This window comes from Cavia porcellus, unplaced genomic scaffold, assembly GCF_034190915.1.
Source record: "Cavia porcellus strain 051 isolate PalLab524CR breed Dunkin Hartley unplaced genomic scaffold, mCavPor4.1 scaffold_25, whole genome shotgun sequence".
Lineage (NCBI taxonomy): Eukaryota > Metazoa > Chordata > Mammalia > Rodentia > Caviidae > Cavia > Cavia porcellus.
This window is the reverse complement of record NW_026947508.1, coordinates 40,296,051-40,321,607: the sequence shown is the minus strand read 5'-3', so window position 1 is coordinate 40,321,607 and position 25,557 is coordinate 40,296,051. Positions and strand designations below refer to the sequence as shown.

At 44.3% G+C, this 25,557-nt stretch overlaps 1 protein-coding gene across 7 annotated transcripts in view; it reads left to right on the top strand.

Moving 5' to 3' along the window:
* Mknk1 (MAPK interacting serine/threonine kinase 1) overlaps positions 1–25,557 on the top strand; it is a 39,002-nt gene that overhangs the window by 8,011 nt on the left and 5,434 nt on the right. For 3 of the 7 annotated variants that reach the window (XM_013144223.3, XM_063236401.1, XM_063236405.1), the window contains 8 exons: positions 461–624; positions 7,838–7,940; positions 10,229–10,330; positions 12,347–12,444; positions 14,465–14,544; positions 16,073–16,146; positions 18,295–18,399; positions 21,866–21,921. In XM_013144223.3, the coding sequence (XP_012999677.1) occupies positions 7,925–7,940; positions 10,229–10,330; positions 12,347–12,444; positions 14,465–14,544; positions 16,073–16,146; positions 18,295–18,399; positions 21,866–21,921 (531 nt within the window). In that variant the 5' untranslated portion in view covers positions 461–624; positions 7,838–7,924. Of the gene's footprint in view, positions 1–460; positions 625–7,837; positions 7,941–9,131; positions 9,156–10,228; positions 10,331–10,387; positions 10,739–12,346; positions 12,445–14,464; positions 14,545–16,072; positions 16,147–18,294; positions 18,400–21,865; positions 21,922–25,557 lie in introns of those variants that run through there. The other 4 variants (XM_063236402.1, XM_063236403.1, XM_003462529.5 and 1 more) reach the window with 4 other exon arrangements.

Sequence of the window (25,557 nt, the reverse complement as noted above, 5' to 3'; positions counted from 1 at the left end):
TGTTGCCTCCTGCTGCTCTCAGCATCTGCTTTATCTTTCTGGCAGTATGACCTCTTGACTGAAGATCAGGCCTGGCCACTAGGAGGTGGAACCAGAGCCCATTCACCACTAAAAAGTGGGCCGCAGAGAACTGTAAGCTTTTCCATTTTGCACAAGATTCCTCAGACTGACAGAGGGGTCTATTGCTTTCACCCTGGCTCAGTTAGATCTTTCAGGGTATGAAGCTCCACAGTGGAAACTGAATCTGAAAAATCTTAATCAAGCCCTCATTAAATCTTCAGTGCTTAGGGTCAGCCTTTGCAGAGACTGAGCTGTCTGATTTTAAATCCTGGGATCATCTGTGGATTCCATGTGCATTTCTACTTTCTGGTATAACTTACAGGACTGGGGGCACGGTAGATCTCTGTCTTCTCTGGGTCCTCTTAGAGAAGTCAGCATTTTGATGTCCTTTCTACTTCAGCTTCTTGAAGGTTTTCATGCCAAGTAAGATGAAGCAGAAGCAGATAGAGAATTGAAGGAGCTGCTGAGCACAGTAGCCAGTGAACACTGCCTGCGGCTGTAAGACACCAACCCCTGACAGCAGCATTATTTGCCTTGGAATTCCAAGTTCACAGAAACCTATAGGTAAGATTGGATGTACATTTTACTTATCCTTTTAGGTTACTTCAAATTGAAAATATGTGCTATTTCCAGAGAAAGGTGTGGACCTACAGTCACCTAAGCTGTTAGTGGTTTTCAGGATGAGTCGGTTGGTTGATTGATTTCTTAGTTTTGAGGTAAGGTCTCACTATGGGGTGTAGACTGGCCTCAACTCTCAGCAATCCTCATCCCTCAGCCTCCTGAGTGCTGGGTTTTCAGGGTTTAGTTGAGCAGCCGTACTTAGCTGAGCAGCCTACGGTGCTCATCAGGAGGAGGCACATTTCTTCCAGAAAAAAATGACCACGGGACATAAGGAAATATGCACTGATATATTTACTTACTTTTGATTGTAAAAGTAAATCAATACAACAGAAATGTTAAAAAGTAGAATTAAAGTTAGGCATGGTGGCACACATGCCAGCATTCTTAGAGGGAAACGCAAGAGAATCTAGTTCATGCCCAGCCTGCAAGACCTTACTGCAAAATAAAAAGAGCTGGGCATGTAGCTTCAGTTCATTCTCCACTACCAAAAAAAGAAATTCTTGCAGAAACCCATCACATTCTCCCCAAGGAACCATTGTTAATAATCTGGGATGTATCACTTCCGATTCCTTTTTAACTTACATATGACATATATAATGTTTTTGTTGCTGTTGTTTGTTTGTTTGTTTGTGACAGGGTCTCACTATATAGCTCACTCTGGCCTTGAACACACTGTGTAGCTCAGGCTGACCTCAAACTCACGGCAGTCCTCCTGCCTCAGCCTCCTGAGTGCTGGGATTACAGGCATGCGCCACCACGTGTGGCCCATAATGATATTTTAAAGCATTCTGTGTTCCATTTTAATCTGAGATTTTGTCATGTCTGGCTAATTATAAGTTATTTATAGATTTGGCTGGGTGATAGTGATCACTGGGTGAGATGATTTTAGCCTTGTCTGTGAGTTTTCACAGTCCCTGGCTGCCATGTGGCATTGCTTACTTCTGAAGCTTCCTCGTAACACCAGTCTTCTTCTGCTCTTCACCCGAACATAGCTCCCCTTCCTGAGTTCTCCCCTTCTCAGATGGCACTGTGTTCTTATAACCTGATTTTGGTTAAAAAGCATTTTGGGTTTGGGGTTGTTTTTGACACAGGGTTTCACTATGTACTACAGACTGACCTTGAACTTTCTTCAATTCCAGGGCTAGGATTATAGGCGTATACCGCTATGTTTGGCTTTAAAAAGCATATAAGTTACTCTTGGAGAAAAAAAAAAGCATATATGTATGAATGTATGCTGAGGCTCACCTCTGCCTGGCTTCATTCTAGGCAATGGAGATAAAGAAGAATAAGACACTATCTGTTCTCGGAAGGAGAGTGTAGCCTTTGATTCCATCTCCACCTCTAGTCACTGGCTCTGGGAAGATGCATTGTACCTCTGTAGTGTCCTCCCTCCCACTGCAGCAGACCTTGCCTTTCTCTGCCTTCTTGCTGCCCTTCCTTACCTCCTCCCAGTCTGCTGCAGCAGCCTCCCTTATCCCGTCATGTCCCCCCAGCCTGCACCTGGTTCTGCTGTAGCTCCCCCTTGCCTAGAGCAGAGCTTCACAAAGGATATTCATAGCAATATTAAAATAGTATTTGTTGTTGCAAAGTGACAGGGAGGAGCTGCTGTTGAAGTTAGTGACACTGAACTGTGCCAGTGACCATTTGGTGCTTCACTATTGCATGCTCACATTTTTAAAAGTGTCATTTTCACTTAAGAATGTCCTTGATGATAAAGCAAAAACTATTAATTGTATTGAATTTCTGTCCTTGAGTACACTGCATGTGTGTGTGTATGTGTGTGTGTGCTGCTAAATAATTAGACCCAGGGCTTCACACACGCCAGGAAAGTGATCTGTCACTGAGCTATATCTCCAGTAAGTACACAACACATTTTTACTGCATATCAGGGCACAGTAGTGGCCCCAAGGAAAAGCACTTCAGGGACTGTTAGATCTGTAAACTGAATGAGCTGCTGTTTTGAAAGGGTGAGTCGGTTGTTGAGCATAGAAGAAATGTGAGGACAGGTTCTGAAGTAGGCCAGATTAATAAGCTTGGGTGACCCACTGCAGCCTGCCTTTCTTAGTCTTCACTGTTCCTCACCCAAGTCTTTCACCCCTGCCTGCTTGCTGTTCCATAAGCACGCACTCCTTTCCACCTTCTCTGCCCTTAACTCTTGTCATTCTTTCCACTAGGAGACGCACACAGCCTGAAGGCTGTGACCCCAGAATCAGCAAAGGGGAAAATGGGCCTGAATCTAGACCTTTGGCTGTAGGACTGTCCCTGTCCCAGCCCTGTTTGAAGCCTACTGTGGATCACCTTGCTGGCCCCAAGCAGGGCTCCCTTCCAGCTTTAGTGCAGTCTGCCTGAGGCGGCCAAGCCTTCCCATCCACAGGACTCTAGAGAAAGAATACTTCAGCCGTGTGGGATCTCACTCACTGTCCTCTGAGCCGATCCCCTGGAGTTCCTTGCATCTATGGTGTACTGAATTTGACCGTCTTCCTCTTGAGTGTGCCCTTTCCTCATTCCCTGTTTAGTAATATCAGAAACCACATCAGCCAACTACCAGGTCAGGCAGATGATTATAGACTTGTACCTGATACCCAGGCTTTGGTTTGTAGTTCATCCTTATAATACAACAAAGCATAGAATACAAAGATACCTCAGAGCAAAAAGAAACTTCTGATAGATGAAACTTTAAAGTAGTATAATAGCAAGGATGCGATGATCGTGCCCCTTTATTTACAGAAGCTAAAGCAGTGCTTCTGACATCACAGCACATGGGAGGGAACAGTAGCGTCCAGTACACCTGTGTAAACAGTGGCCCAGGTCACTGGAGGATTGAGGAGGCAACAGCATCTGGTCCCTGCATGAGGTGGGAAGCTGGGCACCAAGGTGTGTAAACAGCAACACTCTTAGTGGTTCCTGGCTACACCTACCTGCCCTTTTCAACATTAATGTTTTGTTTTTGTTTTTGTTTTTTGTCTTTTTCCTTTTTATCGGTACCGGGGATTAAACTCACGACCGCCTGCTTGCAAGGCAGGTGCTTATGCCGCTGAGCTAAATCCCCAGCCCCTCAACATTAATGTTTAAGTATAGTGTAATGAGCTTGAATTCTGAGCGAGACTGTCTAGATTGAAATCCCAGTCTTTTATTTACTAGCTACGTGACCGTGGTCAAATCATTTCCTCTTTGTACCTGGGCTTTTCCATCTGCAAAATATGAACAGTAACTGTGCTTACCTCAGAGAGTTGTGAAGATTAAACAAGGACAGCATGTCAAGGGTAGTATCTATCAAGCACCTCAAACATGGTGGTGAACCCCACAAAAGGTGTGCACTGTACGTTTTCCTAGTGGGAGTGAGCTGCATGCCTGTGCTGCCTCTTCAAAGTCATGACCACTCTGAGTCAATTTCCCCGGCCCTGCACGTTACCTCCTGTCTCGTGTGGCTTAGTCTTGGCCTCTTCCTAGAATATTTGTCCTATTTCTTGTGGTTCCTCAGTTTTCCTTTTTTGTTTTTGGGCCTCGTGCATGCTAGCACTCCACCACTATACCACACTCCAGTCCTTCAGTTGTCTCAGCTCTCCATTTGTTTGGGTCCCTCAAATGGATGATGCCTGAGAAGGCAGCTAAGTCTATGGCTTGAATCTCCACAGTTACTTCTCTAGAGAGCCTTGTGGATAAAGGAAGTGCTTGGGCAAGTTGGGACCTTGAAAGAGCTCAGGAGTGGATAGATGGAGGGAGCAGGAGCCATTTGCAGAGCCAAGTTAGCCAGAAGACCCCCTTCTGTAGCGCACTCCAGATGTGACAGCACAGATTCTATCAAAGTATGCAGTTAATGGCTCAGGAGACAGTGTGCATCAGGCTTTCCAGAGAAATGACACTGTTCTTCATAAGGTGGACTTGAGGTCATCTGTGGGGGAGAGCAGTTCTTGGCACCTGTTGCTATTATGGTTCATCCCAGTCCCCTGGGCCACCTTGACCCCTCCCATCTCTCTGAGTGCTCTAGGATACTCCCTGTGCAGGTGCCAGGTTGAGTGTTGGATCTATATTCTAACACTTGTTACATTTCCAATATAGTCAGACTTGTTGGCTAACAAGTTTCTCAAAGAAACAAAACATGCATCACTGTCCTATCAAAGAAACCAAGATAAGCAGAGAAACCTAAGAATAGAAACATTAGTTGTTATTGAGATGCTGAAACTGCTCATGATCCAATCAGTCATAACTTCCCCATCTACTTTGTGCCCCAGCCAGCTGCTCAGTGGGTGGTGGCCCACACCAGCTATGCCATGTCTTCTGTGGGACTCACTCTTCAGAGTAGGAATTTTCCCTGAGGCCTACCTTGGGCAGCTGCCACTTACATTCCAGTGCTGGCTGAGCTTTGTTATCCTCTAATTACCCACCTGAGTTAGCGTCTTCTCCATTTCACAGCACCTGTTATTTCTCTATCATAATACTTATCCTATATTGAAATTGTTTTATGTCAGGAGATTTAAATTCCACAACAAGGGAGGCTGTGTCTCTTACATTCTTCCTTTCTAGTTGGATCAGTAGTTGCCTAATAAATATGATATTGGTTGAGTGAATAAGTTAGTGATGCTTCCACATACAGTCTGTTTGATCCTCATAGCAGTCTTGCGATGCAGGCAGCCCAGCCTTACTCTTACCCAAAATCTGCCATAGCAAGGAGCCAGGCATCTTGCCAGGGGCTGGCAGGAGTTGGGAGCCACAGCTTTCAGCTCCAACACTTGGGGCTTTTTGCGGCTGTTTTGTAGTACTGGGACTAAACGTAGGATCTTGTGATAGGCAAGTACTCTACTTTTTTTAAACCTTTTTTTAATTTTAAGACAGGGTCTTTCTAGGTTTCCCAGGTAGTTTTAAACTTGTGATCTTCCTTACTTAGCTTCCCAAGTGGCTATAATTACAGGCATGCTCATTATACCCTACATGATAATTGTTTTTGTAAAATAGTTCTTTAAAAGTAGCATTTTAGGGGCTGGGGATTTAGCTCAGTGGCATAAGCACCTGCCTTGCAAGCAGGCAGTCATGAGTTCGGTCCCCGGTCCTGATAAAAAGGAAAAAAGAAAAGTAGCATTTTAGCCAAGCTAGTGCCACACCCATATGGCCCCAACATTCAGGAGGCTGAAGCAGTTAGAGACCACCCTGGGCTGTATAGCAAGTTCGAGGCCAACCTGGACTATATAATAAGATCCTTTCTCAAAAACAAAAGACAAAGGAATAGCATTTCAAAAAAATAAACATTTGTGTTTTTCACAGTTGTAAATTTATATCTTTAAGGTACCACATTCTATAATACTTTTACATCATTGAATATTGAATTTCAGTACAGAAAAAAATACAATTTCAAAATCATAATTAGGTTCTAAATTCTAGTGTATAGTAAAGAAAAATTGTGTACTTCATTAGCATAAATTTTTATTTAAATAACAATAGCATAAGAATAATGCATTTCATTGTATACAATTTGTAGAATACTAAAAAATTTGGAAAAGACAAATCACACAGAGAACACTACTGTAGGTTAGAGGTAGCCTGGATTTGAAATGGCAGCATTGAGTTTAAATCTTAGGGAAGCTGTTAATTAGATGTTTGGCATTTAATAGGTTACCAGCTATCTGCTCTGAAAGTGTTTCCCTGCCTGAAATATGGTATAACATTTATCTTTTGATATTGTAAGAATTAGACGTATGGGCTGGGGATTTAGCTCAACAGCATAAGCACCAGCCTTGCAAGTATGCAGTCATGAGTTCAATCCCTGGTACCGATAAAAACAAAAAAGACAAACAACAACAACAACAACAACAACAACAAAGAATTAGACATACATTTATACCCAGCTCAGTGCCTGGCACCTCACTGGCACTCTTTGAAAGATAGTGGTATTGACAGTTCTGTGTATTTCTGTCCAGACTTTTCACTTTCTTGTGTGTTCACACACATACGTGCCTTCGCATACACTTGTTTTTTGAAGCACATTTATATTAAGTATACCATTGAGTGCTTATAGCAACCCTGTGAGGTGGACAGGGCAAGTAGACAGGGCAGGCATATTTTTAAATCTGTTCTCTAGATGGAAGAAGCTGAGATTCTGCAAGACAAAAAGTAACTTGGCCTTGATGCAGTGTGGTGGTATCTGAACTAGAATCTCCACGTTGGTGTCCTGATCAAGCCCATGTGTTTTCCCTCTCAGCAGTGTGCTTTCTCATCACCTCCACCTGCACCAGGAACATAGTACAGGCCTCCAGACCTGCTCGAAAGAAGGGCAGAGCCTAGAGACAGCAGCAGTGCTGGGAGCCTCCAGATCAGCTGGATCTATCTGAAAGCTGAGAAGTGCTTACTTCTCTAAAATAACAGATACATCACCCAGTCCCATGGCAAGAACCAGACTTCCAGCTAGAAACTTAAGGACCCTTAGTCACAGGGCCTTTGGAGAGGGAGTATGGCAGAGAATTAATGGCTAGAATTCCTGAGCCAAATTCATAGATGAGAATAGCTCCCCCCCCCCCATTTTCTGTGGGGCACAGGTGTACCCACATTTCCTTCAGAGTAACTGGGTACCTACAGGGCCCATTTGCTTAATACTTTCTATGTGTATCCTTTCATGTTGTTTCCATCTCAGTGCATGGTTTCTGAGGGCTCATCTATATCTGACATTTTGTGCCATGACTTATTGAAAGACAGAACCTTGGCCTTAAGAACACAAGGAACGTACCACATTTAGAGCCAAATAAAACAAGCACTATAACAGAGCTCCTCACAGGAGGCTTGAGAGCAGAAGACTGAGCATAAGCTCCAGCTCATTTGCAATTATTGGGAGTACAGGGTAGGGTTCCCCTTGTTCCAGAGAGACAAGGGCTTTTAAACTGGTTTTGATGGCCAAGAACTCCTCTTACGCTAGGGGCAGCAGGTGAGCCCCAGTGCAGCTTGACTGTGGGAATTTCTGCCGGGGAAGCATTTGTCCAATGATTACATGCATACTGAGTTAAGGGCCCACTTGCCTTAGGTCACTGCATAAGGTCACTCTCTGTGGCCTACCCCCAGAGGAGGGACTGGCAACCCCTTGGTGAAATTGTGCTACCTCGCTCTACCTGTGAAAGTAGGGAAGTTAAACTTGTTTCTTTCACTTCACTCTTTCTGCATTTTTCTCTTCTAGTTTCAAAAACAACTTTCTTTCAAGTTCTTTTTACAAGGGCAGACTTAACCATTTGTCCCTCCGGTGTCTCCTCTTCCATTGAGATCCATGCAGAATAGACCAGGTACTCTGTCTTTTGTGTGTGAAACCATAAAACCTAATACTGAGTGTTTGGCGGTGCCCAGAGCTATGCTGCTTCTGCAAGAGGCTACGTAGCCATACGGTGGTGAAGAGCAAGTATGGACTGTCGCTAACAGATTTTCTAGTAGAGCCATAAGTATAGTTGAGCAGCCTCTGTGAGTCACAATGCTGCCAGCTCTCCTGCTGCTGCTCTGCACCACCTGCCTATTGGCCTGTTCGCTTGTCTGCAGGCCCCCACCACAGTGTGGGCCTGGGAGGGAGAAGAAGCAAAGCCCCACACTTGGTTTGCAGCACTGATAAAAAAAAAATAGCTGGCACAAGGGTGGGCGCTAGACTGCATGCAAGGTCAGGGCCAAAGGGGCAGGGTTCATTCCTTCCCAGTCTGTTGTCCCATGGCCAGTGTTCCCTTTCAAGCTCCTGGAGAAGAGTGAGTTTACATTTGATTTCTGTACAGTTTCTCATTGTGCTCAACAAATGCACAGGGAGAACATTTTTCCTTCTGATTCACCTTGGCAAAGGTGGGCATTTCAGTGCCAATGTTTAATTCTTTGAATTCATAGGATATTGCTGTCCCCATATGTAACTTGAGCTTAAAATTGTTGGATTTAGGTCCTCTGTGGATTCTTTTTATCTGTTGATTATCTGCTCTCTACCCTAAAGTATAATTGAATATCAGCTGTCACAGATTCCAGAAATGGAAGAATGCACCAAACTGAGATGTCAGGCCCTTGTCTGCAGAACTGTGCGTTCTCCTTGGTGGTGTTGAAGGTGCACTCTGTGTGCTTCCTCCTACTCCTAGTGGCTGCAGTGTGCTCACCCTGAGAACAGCAAGCAGACCGGCATTGACATTAATCAACTTTCTGGGCCCAACTGCCATTTTTCTGTTCATGTTCAGCTGGATCCTTTGAGAACGAAGTGGCCTCAGTAGGCAAGAGCCAGCTTCTATTTTAAAATATCTCAGAAAAGGAAAAAAAAGAAGTCCAGCAACCTAGAGCCTGTGTTTATTGAAGGCTGATCTAAAAGTCTCTCATACTGTGTGCCCCATCAGCACTCGAGTGCCTCTATTTTAGAAGGATGTAAAAGGTTTAATCACTCTGGTGGGGATTTAGAAGCAGAGACTTCAGAGAAATCTTATTATTTCTAACTGCAGGCAAAGAGTATTAAGGCTCCACTCTGGATCAGGGGCATGACATGTTCTGTAAGTAATTTATCTTTAACAGAGGAAGGCTCCTACTAGAATGGCCTAGAAACAGAAGTGTGATTGGGCACTGGCTCCTTTTCTCTTTCCTTGTTTTGGTCTCCTGCATCTCCTTACTGTCCTGACCTTTTCCTGCCCATTCAATCCAGTGTCTGTCTGCCTCCCTTTCACAGGGGAGCCAGGTGCCTGCCAAGAAGAGAGAATAATGTTTTCACACTAACTGACCTCATCTGGCAGCCTGGCACAGACCTGTCACTAAGGAGGCTTCAAAATGGGTATTCATCACACCCCTCCAAGGAAGGTGTGGGAGAAGGAGATAGTGCTGCAGGCTGCAGTGGCACTCAAGTCTGTGCTCCTAGGCATGAAGAAACGCGGGCTACGATCAGCTCCGTAATCAGCCCTCTCATTACCTTCCCTAGGGCAACACCAAGGGAGGCCTGTATATATTAATTCTTTCTTTCTTTCTTTCTTTCTCTTTTTAATTTTTTGAGACAGAGCCTCACTGTGTAGCCCAAGCTGGCCTTGAACTAGTAGCAGTCTTCCCGCCTTAGCCTCCTGAGTGCTGTGATTACAGGCATGTGCCATCACACCCAGTGAGAGACCTCTATCTTTAGGGAAGTTACAGAGCTTCTGATTTCATCTACATGAGCTCCTCTTGCACCCTCTCTCTGGCCTAGCTCCCTGGGTCCTGCCTTTCTGGCACTGAGGTTTGGGGCTGCTGCAGATGGCACTCTGTTCGTGGATTCTTTGTGGTGTTTGGGGGATGTGTTTTGACTGGTGGCAGATCTAAATCTCATGTTCTAATGAGCTTGATTAAAACAGGCTTCTGCTATCCTCTTATAATCTAGCCTTCCTGTCTGAGTTCTTTTCCTCAGTTAATGATCTCCTATAATGGTTTTGCCTTTAGTTTTGCCTCCTGGGTCAAAACAAATCAATAGTCCTCACAGATATTTAAAAACCATCAGCGTAAAGCTCCTGGGCTCCCCCCCCCCGTCCTGTTTTTCTCCTTCCGGGTGAACGTATGGCTTAGTCAGTACATTGCTGTTTCCCTCATATCTCCTCTTGTCTTCCAGAGATGGGCAGCAGTGAGCCCCTTCCCATCACAGACGGCCACAAGAGGAGGAAGAAGAAGCGGAAAGCCCGAGACACCGACTCCTTGCCAGGAAGGTTTGAAGGTCTGTTACTCCCACAGCCCTCACAGCTGTGAGCCAATGGCTGTCTAAGCAGTGGCACCTGTAGTTGCAAGTAACTGGATGCTGCATCTCAGAAGGGAGCAAGTTTACACAGCAGTGACAGGGCTGGGGATGGGCACAGTTCCTGGTCTACATGCTGGCCTCCCCTGGCTGTCAAGTACTCCTCAGTGGAAAGGAAGACCAATATGTCAGAGCTGTAAGTGAATTGCCTCGTGTGTCCTGGCACCTTGTCAGATGTGAGCCTTACCACAGCAGTTCCTGGAAAGGCTGCTGAGAGGAGAACAACCACATAAGAGGAAGTGAGAAACACCGAGGGCTGAGGCTGCAGATGACACTGCAGGCCTAGCTAAGGGGAGGATTGGACTCCTAGAGATCAAAGCTTCTTGTGCTGTAAGTGTCTGACTCCCTGTGGAAGGGTGATGTGAAGTGGTGTGACATTCTGGGGTACTCCATGCATGTGGCATGCAACTCAGTGCTCAAGTTGTTATCACGGGGTGATATAGGGGTTACGGTGGGGTGACGTGACACTCTGCTGGAACCTCTGTTGAGGACCCAGAGGATCAGTAGCAACTTCTAGGAGTAACATGTCCCCTTTACCTGTGTTGTGTTGTTCTGAAGACCTGAAGTATCTTCCCCTCATGAGCCCTTTGCCTGACCTTGTAGGCACACCAGAGGTTCTGACAACAAGCACTTTGTGCATCAGGAATATTGAATTCCAACCACTGAACATCTTGATAAGTGTAAAGGATTAACATGAATGTGCATGCACCTTGAGAGAAACATGTCGTTTAAAATACGAACAACACTGTGCCATCTATTCACATAGCTTCGAGACCAACCATGGTAGAACCAAGGAAGTACTTAGTGCAAGGGTTTGTTTGTTTGCTTGTCCTTAACTCAAAAGCAGAGAACTGTATATATATATGGAGGGTAGACTAGGACTAGGAGTTAATAGGCAAAATTCCCCAGGGTTTTAGAATAGGTTACAAGTCTACAAGTCTTTTGCACTCTTGGTGAACACAGGAGAGTACCTCCTGTTGTTTAAGGAAAGCTTACACAGTCACCAATTTCTCATGACTAAGAGTAAGAAGATCTCTGTCACAGTTTAGTCTTCTGCTCAGTGTAGGGGTTTAAGACTAAGCTGCATCAAGAGGAAAAGCTGAGGAGTGAAGGTCAATGGCAGATGAGGTCAGCTTGTGCTCTCTGTGAGAGCAGGTCATCCCAACGTTCTTTCACTCCAGGCCTATTGCTGTGGTACAGCTGCTCTGACTCATTACCTAAAAGCTCAGCACATCATTCACATCCTACTTCTATGTCTGTTTTCCTGTGGGGAACTTCTGGAAACTTCTTAGAAACCTCCAATCACCTCCACTGTGCCTGATATAAAATGAAACAGTGCTTATTTCCCCTTTGCATCACCTCTGCTCAGCACAAACTTGGCACATTGTAGCTGCTCAGGAAATAAGTGAATTAATGAATGATGTTCATTCAAATTTGATCTCTTTTGTGAGGCTCCCTGGGTTCTCCAGATTTCCCCTTTCCTGAGCCATTTTTAAAAATTGTCTTATTCCTCTGTGATCTCTGATGGTACTTAGCAGTTCCTGTTTTATTCTGGGGCCAATAGGTTATCTGTCTGTCTTCACACTGGACTGAGAACCTCAGTGCGATAAGACTCTATTTTATTCCTCACAATGTCTTTGTTATGCTGTCAGGCACATAGTAGGTACTCAGGAAAGAGGTGCTGAATTGAAACCCTTTCTCTGACTTGATCTCTGAAATGAGGAACAGGATGCTTACATCTGGCCTCGGTTGAGAAACTGAGACCTGCTGTGACTGGGGAAACTATACATCTTCCTCGTCACTGAGCCCTCCAGAGTCAACATGTGCCTGGTTCTCGGGCTGGTCAGATTGGGGAAGTTGAGCAACAGGAACTCTTCCCTCCTGAGCTTGCAGCAGGCTGACGTGTTTTGTTATTCCTCTCCCCCATTTCATCCCTAGATATGTACAAGCTGACCTCTGAGTTGCTGGGAGAGGGAGCCTATGCCAAAGTTCAAGGTGCTGTGAGCCTGCAGACTGGCCAAGAGTATGCTGTCAAAGTGAGTGTCCCTTCTGGATGTTGTACATAGTCATTTACAGCTTGTTGTAAACTAAATATATTTCACATCCTATAGTATAGTTGCTCAGGAAGAACCTCGGCTCTCAAGCTGTGTTTACCAGATTCAGATCTTGGTTTTTTTCATCAGGCAAGTTCCCCAGCTGTTCTTCTTTTGGTTTCCTCATCTGTGAAATGGTTATAATAATAGAGACTACATGTAATTGTTGTGGGAGATAAATAAGTTAATATGTAAAGTGCTTAAGATAATACTGGCTGCTTCCCAGTCCTCTTCCCAGGGAACCCAGCCAGATGGCTCTGAAAGAGACATCTCTTTATCCCCATCTTCCTACAGCCTCAGAAACATGATACCAAGAGAGCCACCCCCATTCCTTTTAGAAAGACTGGTATAAATTATAAGTCATTTATTTGTTGTTATTTTTGTTGTTGTTTTGAGGGAGGAGCATTCTGGGAATTGAACTCAGGACCTTGTGCTTGCCAGGCAGCTGCTGTGCCACTGAGCCATATTCCTGGCCAAGTAATTTCTTTAAAAGTATGCCTACTGTGGTAAAAACCACAAATGTAAATTGATTGTCAAAAGTTTTGATACATTGATAAATGACAGATCCGTTCTCCCAGGTCGGATCACAAGAGGACAGCCTGGCCCTTATTCCATGTTCCCGTGGATTGGTAGAGCCTTGGTTTCAGCACTGCCAATGTTTTGTGTCACCTCTTCTTTCTGGAAGCCCCCTAAAGATGGGCTGCTTCTCCTTGCATGGCTCCACAAGACTTGACTTATTACCACTTTCCCTACAGGTGTCCAGCTGATGGACCTTAGGGTCAGAATGCAATGTCCAGATAATCTGATCCAGATTTTCTCTAAGATTTTCTTCCCAAATAGTTGTCCATATTCTATTCTCCATCTCTAGTGGTCAGAGCCTGTTACCTCCTCTGAGAAAAACAGTGCTGTTGCTGGAAAGCCTGCTTGCTGCAAAATTGCCCCTCATTTTGACCCAAATTGCTTGGTGTATGATGCTGAATGCTCATAGTTCCCCAGCACTGGACCTCATTGCCTGTTGTCAGAAAATGGACCCAGGGTGGTTTACTAATAGATGTGGGCTTATTTAACAACTTGCAGTTCAGTATGTGCTGCAGCATACTAGAGACTTCTGAGGTGTTGTGCCCAGCATTACTGGAAGGGAAGAGTGCGACATCATCATCAAGCAGGGCCAGGACCGAGTACAGGTCTGCAGAAAGCTTGTCTACAAGCTTCGATAGGAACGGTCTGGTGGGACCACAGAGCTTGCAGAGTAATCTGGGTCTACTGAAAATCACCCACTCCACTATGGGCTCGTGCGTTTACCAAGAACCTCAGCGAGAGGTGTGGAGGGAGCAAGCCACTGGTTCGCACGAGAGAAGCCTCCAGGCGCTGGGAGAATCTGTCTAGGCTAGGCACAGGGATGGGACAGTGAGGCCTTTAAGGTCAGCCCTGGGCTGTGGGCAGAATGTTTTATACTTTCCTATCTTTGATCCCTTTTGTAAGGGTTAACTGAGATTAAATATATACATTACTTAAGACAGGCCCTGTCAAAGAGTGAGTGCTCAGAGGAACAAGCGGACACTTCGGCCTCGAGGGTCTTCAGAGTGGCATCTGAGCTTGGCCTGAAGGCTTTGGTTCCTCCTGTGTCCTCTCTCACCTTAAGACCCTTCTGTGAGACCTTCACTTCTTACCTGTAAGGCAAGAGGAGCTGAGCAGAGCTAGTTCTATGTCAGTCTGGCTCCCCTTGTCTCCCCAGAGCAGCCACCTAGAGACCTTGGTGTCATGTGTGGCCAGAGGCTCAGCCATACTGAAAGCTCTTGGGCCAGGCTACTGCTTTGCTGAAAGAACCACAGTGCCTGTGTCACCATGGCCCATTCCATGGAAACTGGATTTGGACTGTGTTCACCTTGTCTTCTTCCAGGAAGCTCCTGCCAAGCGACTGTTTTGCAAAGGTGATGTACATGATACTTTATTCTTCCCACAGATCATAGAAAAACAAGCAGGGCACAGTCGGAGTCGGGTGTTCCGAGAGGTGGAGACGCTTTATCAGTGTCAAGGAAACAAGTGAGTGTGGGTGACTCGATGCTTCTCTGGGGGATGTGTGGCCGCAGAAAGACTTCGTACCATCCCCTGACCCCAGCACTTGGCTCTCATTCCTTCCCCACAACTGCAAGTAAGTCCTTCCATCTGTCAACAAGAGAGGGAAAGAGGTAAGGAAGGAGGGAGGGAAAGCGGCAGTAACCCCAAGAAGCCATCTCCTCTTTAGCTGAAGCACTAAAATATCAGCAGTCCCTCAAGTTAGGGGAGTAATAGGAATCAGTGGCTGGGGAAACTGAGGTTCCGTTTCTTTCAAGTGCCTGTGGAAGCCTGGCCAGCTGACTGGTAGAAATCTTTAGAGCTGTTTTAGTACTGTGATGAGTGCAAGAAGTGTTAAGAATATTCACTGCTGTTTTCTGTCCTAGCATATTTCCATGTGCACGGATGCCGCTCAGGTCCTGAAGCAGATCCGATGCTCCTTGCTTGGTGACTGGGCCACAGTAACCTCAGTCTCCACTAAGGCCGCTCCAAATGAGTGGCACTCCCATGGTGGCTTTAAATCAGGGTCACCCCCACGACTTGCTTCCCCATCTCTCTCCCTTCATGGCAGGGTCAGCAGGGAGCCAGTAGCCTGGTATTGATGGCTTTGTCATTAAGCTTGGAGGAAGGGGGCTGCTGTTGATTTAACTCCAGGCACTGCCTCTACAATCTTCTTTCAAATTAGGCCATTTTGGCCATCTTATTTGGACGCCTTCACACTAGTAAAAGTGTAGTGTCTCCCAAAGTGGCCAGCATTTTTTTATGAAGGACAGATTTTTATTTTCAGCCCTGCAGCTTCTTAGTTCAGCATTAGAGACTCTACTTGGTTTATTTCATTCTTTCAAAGAAAAAAAATCCCAACACCTCCAGTATCCAGGTTGGTGGCTTCCCTACTGAGTTACAAGACGACCTTGTTGGCTGAGCACAGCAATACTCCGGCAGACAGAGAGTGCTCACCGGGGAAGGCCACAAGTGCTACAGTGGCCAGGAACGCAGCCGTTTCATTAAGCAGCGTTTAGCAGTTAGGGTCTAGCAGTGCCCATGTTAGGCCCCAAGTCTATTTGACAGATGTTTCCATTTTCTCCAGGCAATGTAAATACTGCCCCGTGATTTATGGGCAAGAGGGAGGGCAAGTAATTATTTGCTGCTTGCCTCCAGGACACACACCTACTATTCACTGTTATTAGCCGCAATTGCTTCCAGTCGGCTGCAGATTTTATTCAGTTTAATGTGACCGGGACTTTTTTATAACTCTACCTAGTGGGTTTTAGGGTTGGGGTTTGACAGCCAGACTTGGTGAAAACACCAGAGACTAAACATTATGGAAAGATAAGGTGACCTGAATCTTGCTAACACCATTGGCTGCTTCTCAAACATGGGATTTTAATAAGCATTTTGATTTCAAGTTGATTTCTGCCACACTACAGGGTATTGTGGGGGTTTTTGTATATTTATAAATAAACTTTAATATATAATATTCCCCCCTTCCCTCTCCTCCTATTTTTCCCCATTTAAGGAACATTTTGGAGCTGATTGAGTTCTTTGAAGATGACACAAGGTTTTACTTGGTCTTTGAGAAATTGCAAGGAGGTACTTCCTGTTGAGTATGTGTTTGGACTTCCAATTAAGACCAAGGGTGGTGATCATCCATCATGAATCCCAGAGACTTCTAAAACAAGTCAAGCTAATAAAAGGATGAAGGACTTAAAAGTTGCCCTTGATTTGGGATAGGGAAGGCTGAAGGAATGGATGTTAATTAGCATTTCACAGAGCTTAGAATGTTGCCTGTTCGGCATTCTGTAAATGCTTTTTCATTATATGAGTCATATATAGATACTTTTAGTGATCAATTTATCCCTGTTTTGACACATTTACTATTTAACTAAATTAATTATGGGGTGGAAGCTCTGGCTTACATTATTAAGTCCAGGAAGGCTAAACAGAGGAGAAGGGGACCCCATTGTTTGGGACAGACCCAGGATAGAGGGGAGGGTAAGGTCAGAATTACATGTCTGAAATGCTACATCCTTCCTTTAAGTGGAAGGGCACTACACTTGCCTGCTCCTATACTGCTGTCACCCACACAGGTATCACTAGGACATGTGTTTTCAGTTCGTTCTTGTGACATAGTAAAGGAGACAGAGGTGCTCTTTACTCCCCAAGCCTCCCCTGACCCTAGGACCTATTTTCAAGATAAAGGTTACAGGGTGCAGGGATACACAGAGCTGAGTGGAAGGGCACACTGGGGCTTGGGGTCAAGGATGCATGCTTTGGAAACCAACAAAGCTAAGCTTTAGTCTGGCTCTATTACTTCCAGCCTTGTGACCTTCTGCAAATCTCTTTCCCTTTTCCAAGCAGTATTTTCATCTGTAGGGTAGGGACAATGATGGCACCTACTTCATGAGATTGCTAAATAGCTTAAATTAATTGCCACGAAACACTTAGCTGTATGTCTGGTGTGCACTAAGAGCTCAATACTAGCTGCTAATGTTAAAACAACTGGAAGCTGGGGCTGCCTTAGAAGTACATATGTTACTCTCTGCCTTCCCTTTTAACAAATTTAGAAGCAAGAGGCTCCCTGAAGTGGGGCAAGCTAAAGCAGAACCAGAAGATGGATTTTTTGGAAATGTTCCCTACCACACTGGGATCCTTTGTTTAATCAAGTGAAAGATCTTTAGTAGTTCTTTCCTGCCTTCTCTCATTCCCTCCCCATACCAAAAATGCATACATATATACATACCCAGAAATAACAAGCACAGGCCACTTCTAGGACACAGAAATGACACCTTCAGCCCAGAAATACTGGCTTTCAGTAGTCAGTGTGGTCCCATGAAGCCAAGCTGTATGCTTATGTGTGTGTTTGACCCCACCCTGCCATCACTGCACATCAGGACTCAGAATTACATGTCTGGAATGCTACAAGCAGCTGGGTCCTCTGTAGCCTTTATATAATGCTTAGAGTGTAGCTCCACTGAAGCCAGACCCAAGGGGTAAAGAGGGAGCACAAGGCTTAGAGTAGTCTATCCCTCCAGCAGGTTCAGCTGAGAAGTCTGCACAGGTTTGGGGACCAGATGTATTACACCTAAAAATCTTGATTCCATAACTTAATGGGGTAATGTCTGAAGCAAGTGCTTAACCATTTTTGGCATGAAGTTCCCCATTTATAAAATGAGGACAACTATACTGCCCATTTTATACCTTTGTGAGAGTAAGATAATTTGTTTAAAGAGCACTTCATAGTGCCTGGCACATAGTAACTAAACAATAAATGTTAGCTATTCCCAGAAAAGTAGTAACAACATAAGACAAACTTCAAGAGGTAAAGCAGCTGACCCCTTTTTTCATCTAGAGAGGATCTGGTGTTTCCACTTGTGCTCTTACTTGGGTCTAAGTCTAAATGCAGAAGAGCAAATGTCTCAAGTCCTCTCAGCCCCATGTGTATTCACTTCCAGTTCCTTTTGATTTCAGAAGCCAAATAATTCCTAGATCACTAATTTTTTGGCCATGTAAATAATTGGTCTCTGCCACTCCTGAGCTCCTCATAGACAGGCACAGAGGGTAGCAGTCTAAGTTTATTCAGTAGACATATGCTAGTTCCAGGCAGCACACTTGGTGCTGACATTTAGCATTTGAGTCAGCCCATGTCACCACCTCAAACTTGTGAAAACTTGGCTTCTAAGAAGTAGTGCTCATTAGAGCCTGCAAAGGTGATCCTCCTTTGTCCCCTCTGCTCCTCAGGCTCCATCCTAGCCCACATCCAGAAGCAGAAGCACTTCAATGAACGAGACGCCAGCCAAGTGGTGCGAGACGTTGCTGCTGCTCTTGACTTCCTGCACACCAAAGGTGAGCCAAGCCACCCCTGGGTCAGTGGGTCAGGCTGGCCAGCCTCTGGGTACCATAGGAGGGAGGAGGCCTGCAGGGGGCTTGCTCTGGAGATGGTTAGCAAACAGCTTGAGAGGCAGGGTCAGTCCAGCATGGCTCATAGGCTTCTGTTATGGATGATGGAGAGGTGATGGAGAAATCCTCTTAAATAGGATTGGGATAAAGGAGAAAGTGGGAGGAAAAAGAATGAATTTCATATTAAACAAGGTAAGTATACCTGCCTGAGTGTGTAGATCATGCCCTTTTCCTGATGAAAAACATAAAAATCATGCATGATAACAACCATTCTCATGTAAGTATTTTGTCTTTTTGAGACAGGTTTCACCATGTAGTTCAGGGTCACCTTGAACTCACTTTGTAGCCCAGGCTGGCCTGGAACTTGCAGCATTTCTCCTGCCTCAGCCAAGACTTGAGATTATAGGCGTGTTCCACCACGCCTGGCTTTCTTATAAATATTTTAACATTCCTTTTAGTTTTTCAAAATACATCACCTATGTCTCTTTCTTAAAAATTGGTACTATATATATATATATATATATATGCTTTTATATATGTTGTTTACAGTAAATGAAAAATATATTTTTCTGTTCATATGACAGTTTGAAGTATCTGTTGAACATCACAGTGGTAACTAGTATGTTGCTGTTGTCTGAGTTATACTTTGCTTACACTCCCTTTCCTAGAACTAATAATTCAGGAACTTTTGTAGTAAATCAAGTCTTTTTGCAAATTGTTTTAACAGTTCTGTAAATATGTTGTACCATTTGAAGTTTCTCAAATTTTCCAATAGCAGTGTTATAGAAAAAATGAGTTCTGGCTTCGTTTCTCTTCCAACTGTGCGCTTTCAGTGAAAAGAGCTAGCCATAGAGCTATGCTAAAGATTAGGAGAGATGATAATATCATCTGTAGTAGTCCATGGCAATTGGTATGTGCTAGGTACTGTTCTAGGCCTTTTATTTGTATGAGTTCATTTATGTAGTTTTGTACATCTTCTCTATGTAAAATATATATGTACATATGTGTATATAGTACACACATTTTATATACATATATATATAAAATAGGTGGAGCATAGTTTAGTTCCTGGCACATACTAGATTCTCATGAAATGTTATTTCCTCCATCTTCATCCTCCACCAGACAGAAAGCATTTTTCCCCCTAATATTAATTCCTTGAGGAAAGCATTCTACCTGGTGGAGGTGGAGGTCAGCCAAGAATCCATGACCTGGCTCCCCTACTTCATGCCTGTGGTTGCTGACTGGGCTCCCTGGTTGTGGAGCTCAGGCACAACTGCAGATGAGCTGCAAGCACACCCATAAGGTGCCCCGACATAGTGCAGCTGCTGTGCCTGGTGTGTGGAGGGTCACAGATCCCACCTGGCCTTCTCCAGTGGTTGACAGAGGTCTGCAAACTGGCACTGTCCATGGTGGGACTCTGACTTGCACCTAGGATGAAAATTCCTGGCAGGGGGTGGTCTGACTTTCCTCAGCATGATGAATAGCAGCAGTTCTGTTTCTGAAAGCTGGGATGCATGTAGGTAACACCTACGTGACAGAGATTTACAACTGCTCCCCAAGCTGCCTCTATAGATTGCAAAACTGGGTCATGCTTTTTACAAGAGCCATACCTTGGAGGAGGGGTAGAGGTGGTTTTGTTATTTATTTATTTATTTATTTACAAGACTACACTAAAGGGAATGGAGGCGGGTGGTTTTAGGAGTTCTGAAGTGCTTGTTCACATCTAGCTGGCCAGCTGCCCATGTGATTCAGAGCTGAGGGTATGAAAAACGATTTCCAGCCAAACTTGGCTGTTTTCTAAATAACTTCATGCTGGGAAGATGAATTGGGTAAGAATGGGCCAGCCCTGAAACAAGTTCCATACTTTTAAATACTGGACACACTGTGGCTTAACCTCTGGGAAATGAACTGGCACAGCTCGATGGCTGGTGACTCATACAGGCAGGTCCATTATTACAGCCTGGCTCTCTGAGTTCTCACACTGAAGGACGAGTGGGCCATGGGCACCTATTCAACGAGTAAGGCTCCATGTGCGGCTCATGATCCTTCTGTGGGAGCACTTGCCATAATGGAAAATATCCTTCACTTTTAGTGTGCTGAGCATGAGCCTGACTCAATTTGCACAGGCTGAACTGGGTTGCTCTGGGTTCTCATTCAATTAGGTGACTGATGATGTTACTTAGCTTGCCAGAGCTCAGCTTTTCCTTTGCTAGTAAAGAGCCTCAGGTGAGCCAGGCCTGTGCTGTGCATTCCAGTAGGGAATTAGAGGGCTGCCTAAAAAGTTGATCATCCAGTGAGTTTAGGGCAGATCTTGCCTCTTCATTATCCCCAAGAATCCTCTGCTACTTTTCAGTCTTTGACGTGGATTCTTGTTCAAGCTACCAGACTTTCTTTTTTGTCTCTGTTCTGTGCATGGCATGGATGGATGGAGGGAGAGAAGGGAAGAGAGGGCAGGGAAGAAAAAAGGAAGGGAGAAAGGTTGGTTTCTGTGTTCTTCTCTGGAGCACCATGGCCCTCCCTATTTGCTCTTTGTCCCTTTGTTTCGGTTAGAAGATGGCTTTCACCTAGCACTGTTGGCCCATGCCTGTAACCCCAGCTACTCAGGTTGAAGGAAGGCCACAAGTTCAGAATAACATGGGCAACTTAGCACTTTTATTTTGTCTCAAAATAAATTTTTCAAAGATCTGGGGTGTAGTATAATGGCAAAGTGCTTGCCTAGGAGTTGTGAAGCCCTGGGTTCAGTCCCCAGTATCATAGGAAACAAAACAAATAAGATGGTTTTCCCCCTAGACACCTTCTGGCCAGGTCAGCAGTTTTTAACCCCTCATCAGTTAAGGAGGCCTAGCCAAAATGCAGAGGTGTCCTCTCTGAAGAACAGCACCTTTAGGCCAGGGATGTCCTTGCAGAGGTGAGAAAAAGGCAGGCAGGCTTGGAGAAATTTGAGGGAGCCCCACTGAAGGAAAATTTTTTTCTAATCAGCTACACAGGAAGAAATGAGGTAGAGCATTCTAAGCCCCCTGAGATGCTCTTAAATAAGACTCTAATTATTTGTGCATTGCTGTTCCAAGTATTGCCATTTGCAGAGCTCTGTTCTGCTTTATATTAGGCTGCACAATAAGAATTCTTGGTTGTCACCACAGTGCTGAAAGGTAGGCTGGCTGGGATTCATTTAGGCCTTCTTATCCCTGCCAGACTTCTAACGTCTCTGCTTCAAAAGAACTTGCAAAATCAACTGTGCTTTGGTTTATGTCTCTGGTTACTTCTGCCTCCTGCAGCTCGTTGATTTTTTAATGTACCATAATTGGGAATTAATCTGCGAACAACAGCATTTGGAAAAAATTAATTGTGTGTGGAATGTTTGATAATTATGTGCATATGTTAACCACTTCTTTGCTGTTGGTCATTTCAGGAATTGCTCACCGTGATCTGAAGCCAGAAAACATATTGTGTGAATCTCCAGAAAAGGTACTAATGGCCTGCTTTGGGATATTCTAGTTCATACTGATCAGGAAAGCCACCCTGATCTCAGCATGCAGTAGATCGTTAGCAATTCCCTCAGCCTCAGGTACTAACTACAACTGATTATCATGGACACATGAGAATGCCATGCCTAATATATAACGTTTCAGCATTCCAAATAGGGTTAGTTTTGTCGTTGTCTTTGCTTTGTCATTAATATGATTGGCTTAAGCATACATCTTATAAAATATCTGAGACCTACACAGGTCCTGTATACCTTCCGTTAGAGTAGCTGAGAGTCAGAGACAACTCAGTCATACATGGGCACATCTCTGCCCACAAATGATATTTGTGGTGTGGTATGTAGGCTAGGTGGTACCTACCATTAGAAGTAATAATTAAAACCCTGGTGTGCTTATAATCTCAGCTACTCAGGAAGCTGAGCCTGGAGGATCACAAATTTGAGGCCAGCCTGGGTAAGGTAGTGATACTCTGTCTCAAAATCAAATTTAGAAAGGACTGGGAATGTAGCTCAGTGCTTGCCTAACCTGCTTGAGGCCCTGTATTCAATCCATAGTACCACTAAAAGAAGAAGAAATAATTAGGGGCTTTTGTTTTGTTTTTGTTTTGTTTTGTTTGAGACAAGGTCTCACTGTGTAGCTCAGGCTGGCCTTGAGTTCCCTATGAAGATCAGGCTGGCCTCAAACTCATGGCGATCCTCTTGCCTCAGCCTCCTGGGTGCTGGGATCACAGAGTGTGCCATCACACCCAGCAAAGAAGTAATAATTAGGAAGCAAGTTCTTGAGAAGTGCTTCAGTTTCCAGTTCTATTTCCAAAAGTGCCCATTAAAGAGAAAACATTTACATGTGATGTTGATCAAATGCAACCTATTTTAAACACTGCCTTAACCCATTTTACTATAAATGGAAGTGTTTGCATTCCCATCACAGGGTATTAAATCGGTAAATTCTGTGTTTGTTAGGAGAGATTTAGCCCAGTAGTATTGGTGGCCCATATCCATGGCTCCTATGTGTGTCTATAAACGTGCATAGGCTAGAGCTACATGTCTTGGCGTGGGTGAAGCTGTGGCTCATGCATAAGGCATGACTACAAGTGAAACATGAGTCAGCCTGGTGTATATAGCTCTTTGAGGGGGAATAACTATGTGTTAGCTCAGGTAAGATCTTTTGACTACCTGTCCATGGTTCTGCCATACAAATTTGTAATTCTTCATTATTATGATTATTATAAATAATTACAGTTAACATTTCTGAAGTGCTTACACCACAGGGACTTATATGCCTATTTAATATTTATAGATTTATTTGGAAGAAGGTTCTATTGTTATCTTCATCTTATAAATGAGGAAACAGAGGCTCAGAGAAGTTGAGAAACTTACATAAAGTTAGTCCTTGGTGAGTGGAAGAGTCTAGATTAAAACTAAGGTGGCTGACCCCACACTGCACCAGGCCTCTGAACTACCCATCATTGCCTCTGATTTACAAGGAATTTGCATGTCCTTTACTTCATTTGCTCTTCATAGTACAGGTTTATTACCCCCTTTTTATGATTGGAAAAACTAAAAATAAGCAAAAATACAACCTTCACAGTGGGAGAAAGTGTTTTCAAATCATATATCTATAAGGGTATGATACCTAAAAAAAACAAAGAACTCCTAAAATTCAACAACAAGAAGACGTACAGATGGTTAACAAACATGTGAGAAGACTTTCAGTTCTTAGTCATTAGGGAAAAATCGAAACCAGAGGTAAGCCACAGATGCCTATATACCAGCACTCTGAGGTGCTGCGGCAGGGTGAGTTCAAGCCCAGCTTGGGCAACTTAGTGAGACGCCTGTCTCAAGGTTTGAAAAATCAAAAGGGACAGAGCTGCAGCTCAACTGAAGACCTGGGTTCAACTCAACCCTAGCACTATAACCCTAGTCTTATAACCAAACAAATGAAAAAGATACCATTATGCAGCCACAAAGACGGCTATAAATTTTTTAAAAATAGAAAATAGGGGCTGGGGATTTAGCTCAGCGGCATAAACACCTGCCTTGCAAGCAGGCAGTCATGAGTTCCATTCCCGGTACCGATAAAAAAAAAATTTTAAAAAGTGGTGTAAAAAAAATAGAAAATAACCGGTGTTGGTGAGGATGTGGAGAAACTAGAACATTTGCACATTACTGGTGGGAATGTAAAATGTGGAAAACAGTTTGGCAATTCCTCAAAAGGCTAAATGCAGGCATGACCCAGCAACTCCAGGTACATGCCAAAAGAATTGGAAATGGACTCAAGTAGATACTTAGTTGCCCATTAAAATACATTATAGTGTTTTTCATAATATTCACAAGGGCAAATCAACCCAGCTGTCCACCTAGGTGAATGGGTAAACATAATGTAGTCCATGCATACGATAGAGCATTAGTCAACCTGAAAATATGCATGTTACATGCTACGTGTACTGATGCATGTTCGAAATAAATGACCCAGAAACCAATATGCCAAGTGAAAGAAGCAAGGCACACAGGATAGATACTATGTGCTTCAACTTATATGAAATACCTGAGATAGGCAGTGAATAAAAACATAAAGAAGGTCTGAGCGGCCCGGGACTGGAGCAGAAATGGCAAGTTATTCCTGGGGTGTGGCTTCTGTTTTCAGTGATGGAAAGAGTTTCAGTGATGGAAAGAGTGGCAATAGTGCCACAACATCATGAATATAATTAATACCACTGAATTGTACATCTGAAAATGGCCAAAAGAACATATTTTGTGTTTTCATCTGGCCACAATGAAAAGAGAAACTAAATGAAAAAGAATGCGAAAAAGAGTGGGGGAGGAGAGAAGTTAGAAGGTGGCACAGGTCTTCCTGATCGTGAGCAGCGAGCGGGGACCCCTGGGCCAGCTTCCTCAGCACCTTCTGCATCGTCCTCCCTCTCTCCTGCAGACATAAGTCACCCTGCTGTGGTCATGGCCATATATTGTGCTGTCGCTGGGCTTGGCACCTGAGTGCACGCTGTTCACGTTGACTGAATAGCTCAGCTTCCCTAGGACTTTTAAACCAGCCAAGTTCCAGCAAGCAAACCATGACTTGTTGATGACTCGAAACCACCTGAGATGGTCAGGGTTTTACCCCAAGCTCCTGTGCCTTCCACTAAATGGACTGCAAGACAACTGTGTTTCAGTGACGCAGTAAGTCCCCGGCTTACAAACATGAAAGTTGCAAACTTTCACAGTCGTACTGTGTGAGAGTCACAGATGTACCGTGTAAGACTCACTTTGTCAAATCATGAATGAATCTGACTTACAGATATTCTCTCGGAATGGAACTAGTTCACAAGTCAGGGACTACTGTACGTACTAACTTTTCTGGCTTTTTTTTTTTTTGAGACAGGGTCTGTCTATATAACCCAGGATGGCTTTGAACTTGTGACTATCTTTCTGCCTCAGCCTCCTGAGTATTAGGATTACAGGTGTGTGCCACCATGCCCAGCTACTTCTCTGGCATTTGTCTTGTAACCTATGCCATTGTTTACTGTCAGGAGTTCTACACTGAGTTCACCACAGTCTAACACCATGTAATTCACCTGGTTTTCTCTCAGCTGGGAAAGAAGAGAGAACAGAGGCAGAGGACACAT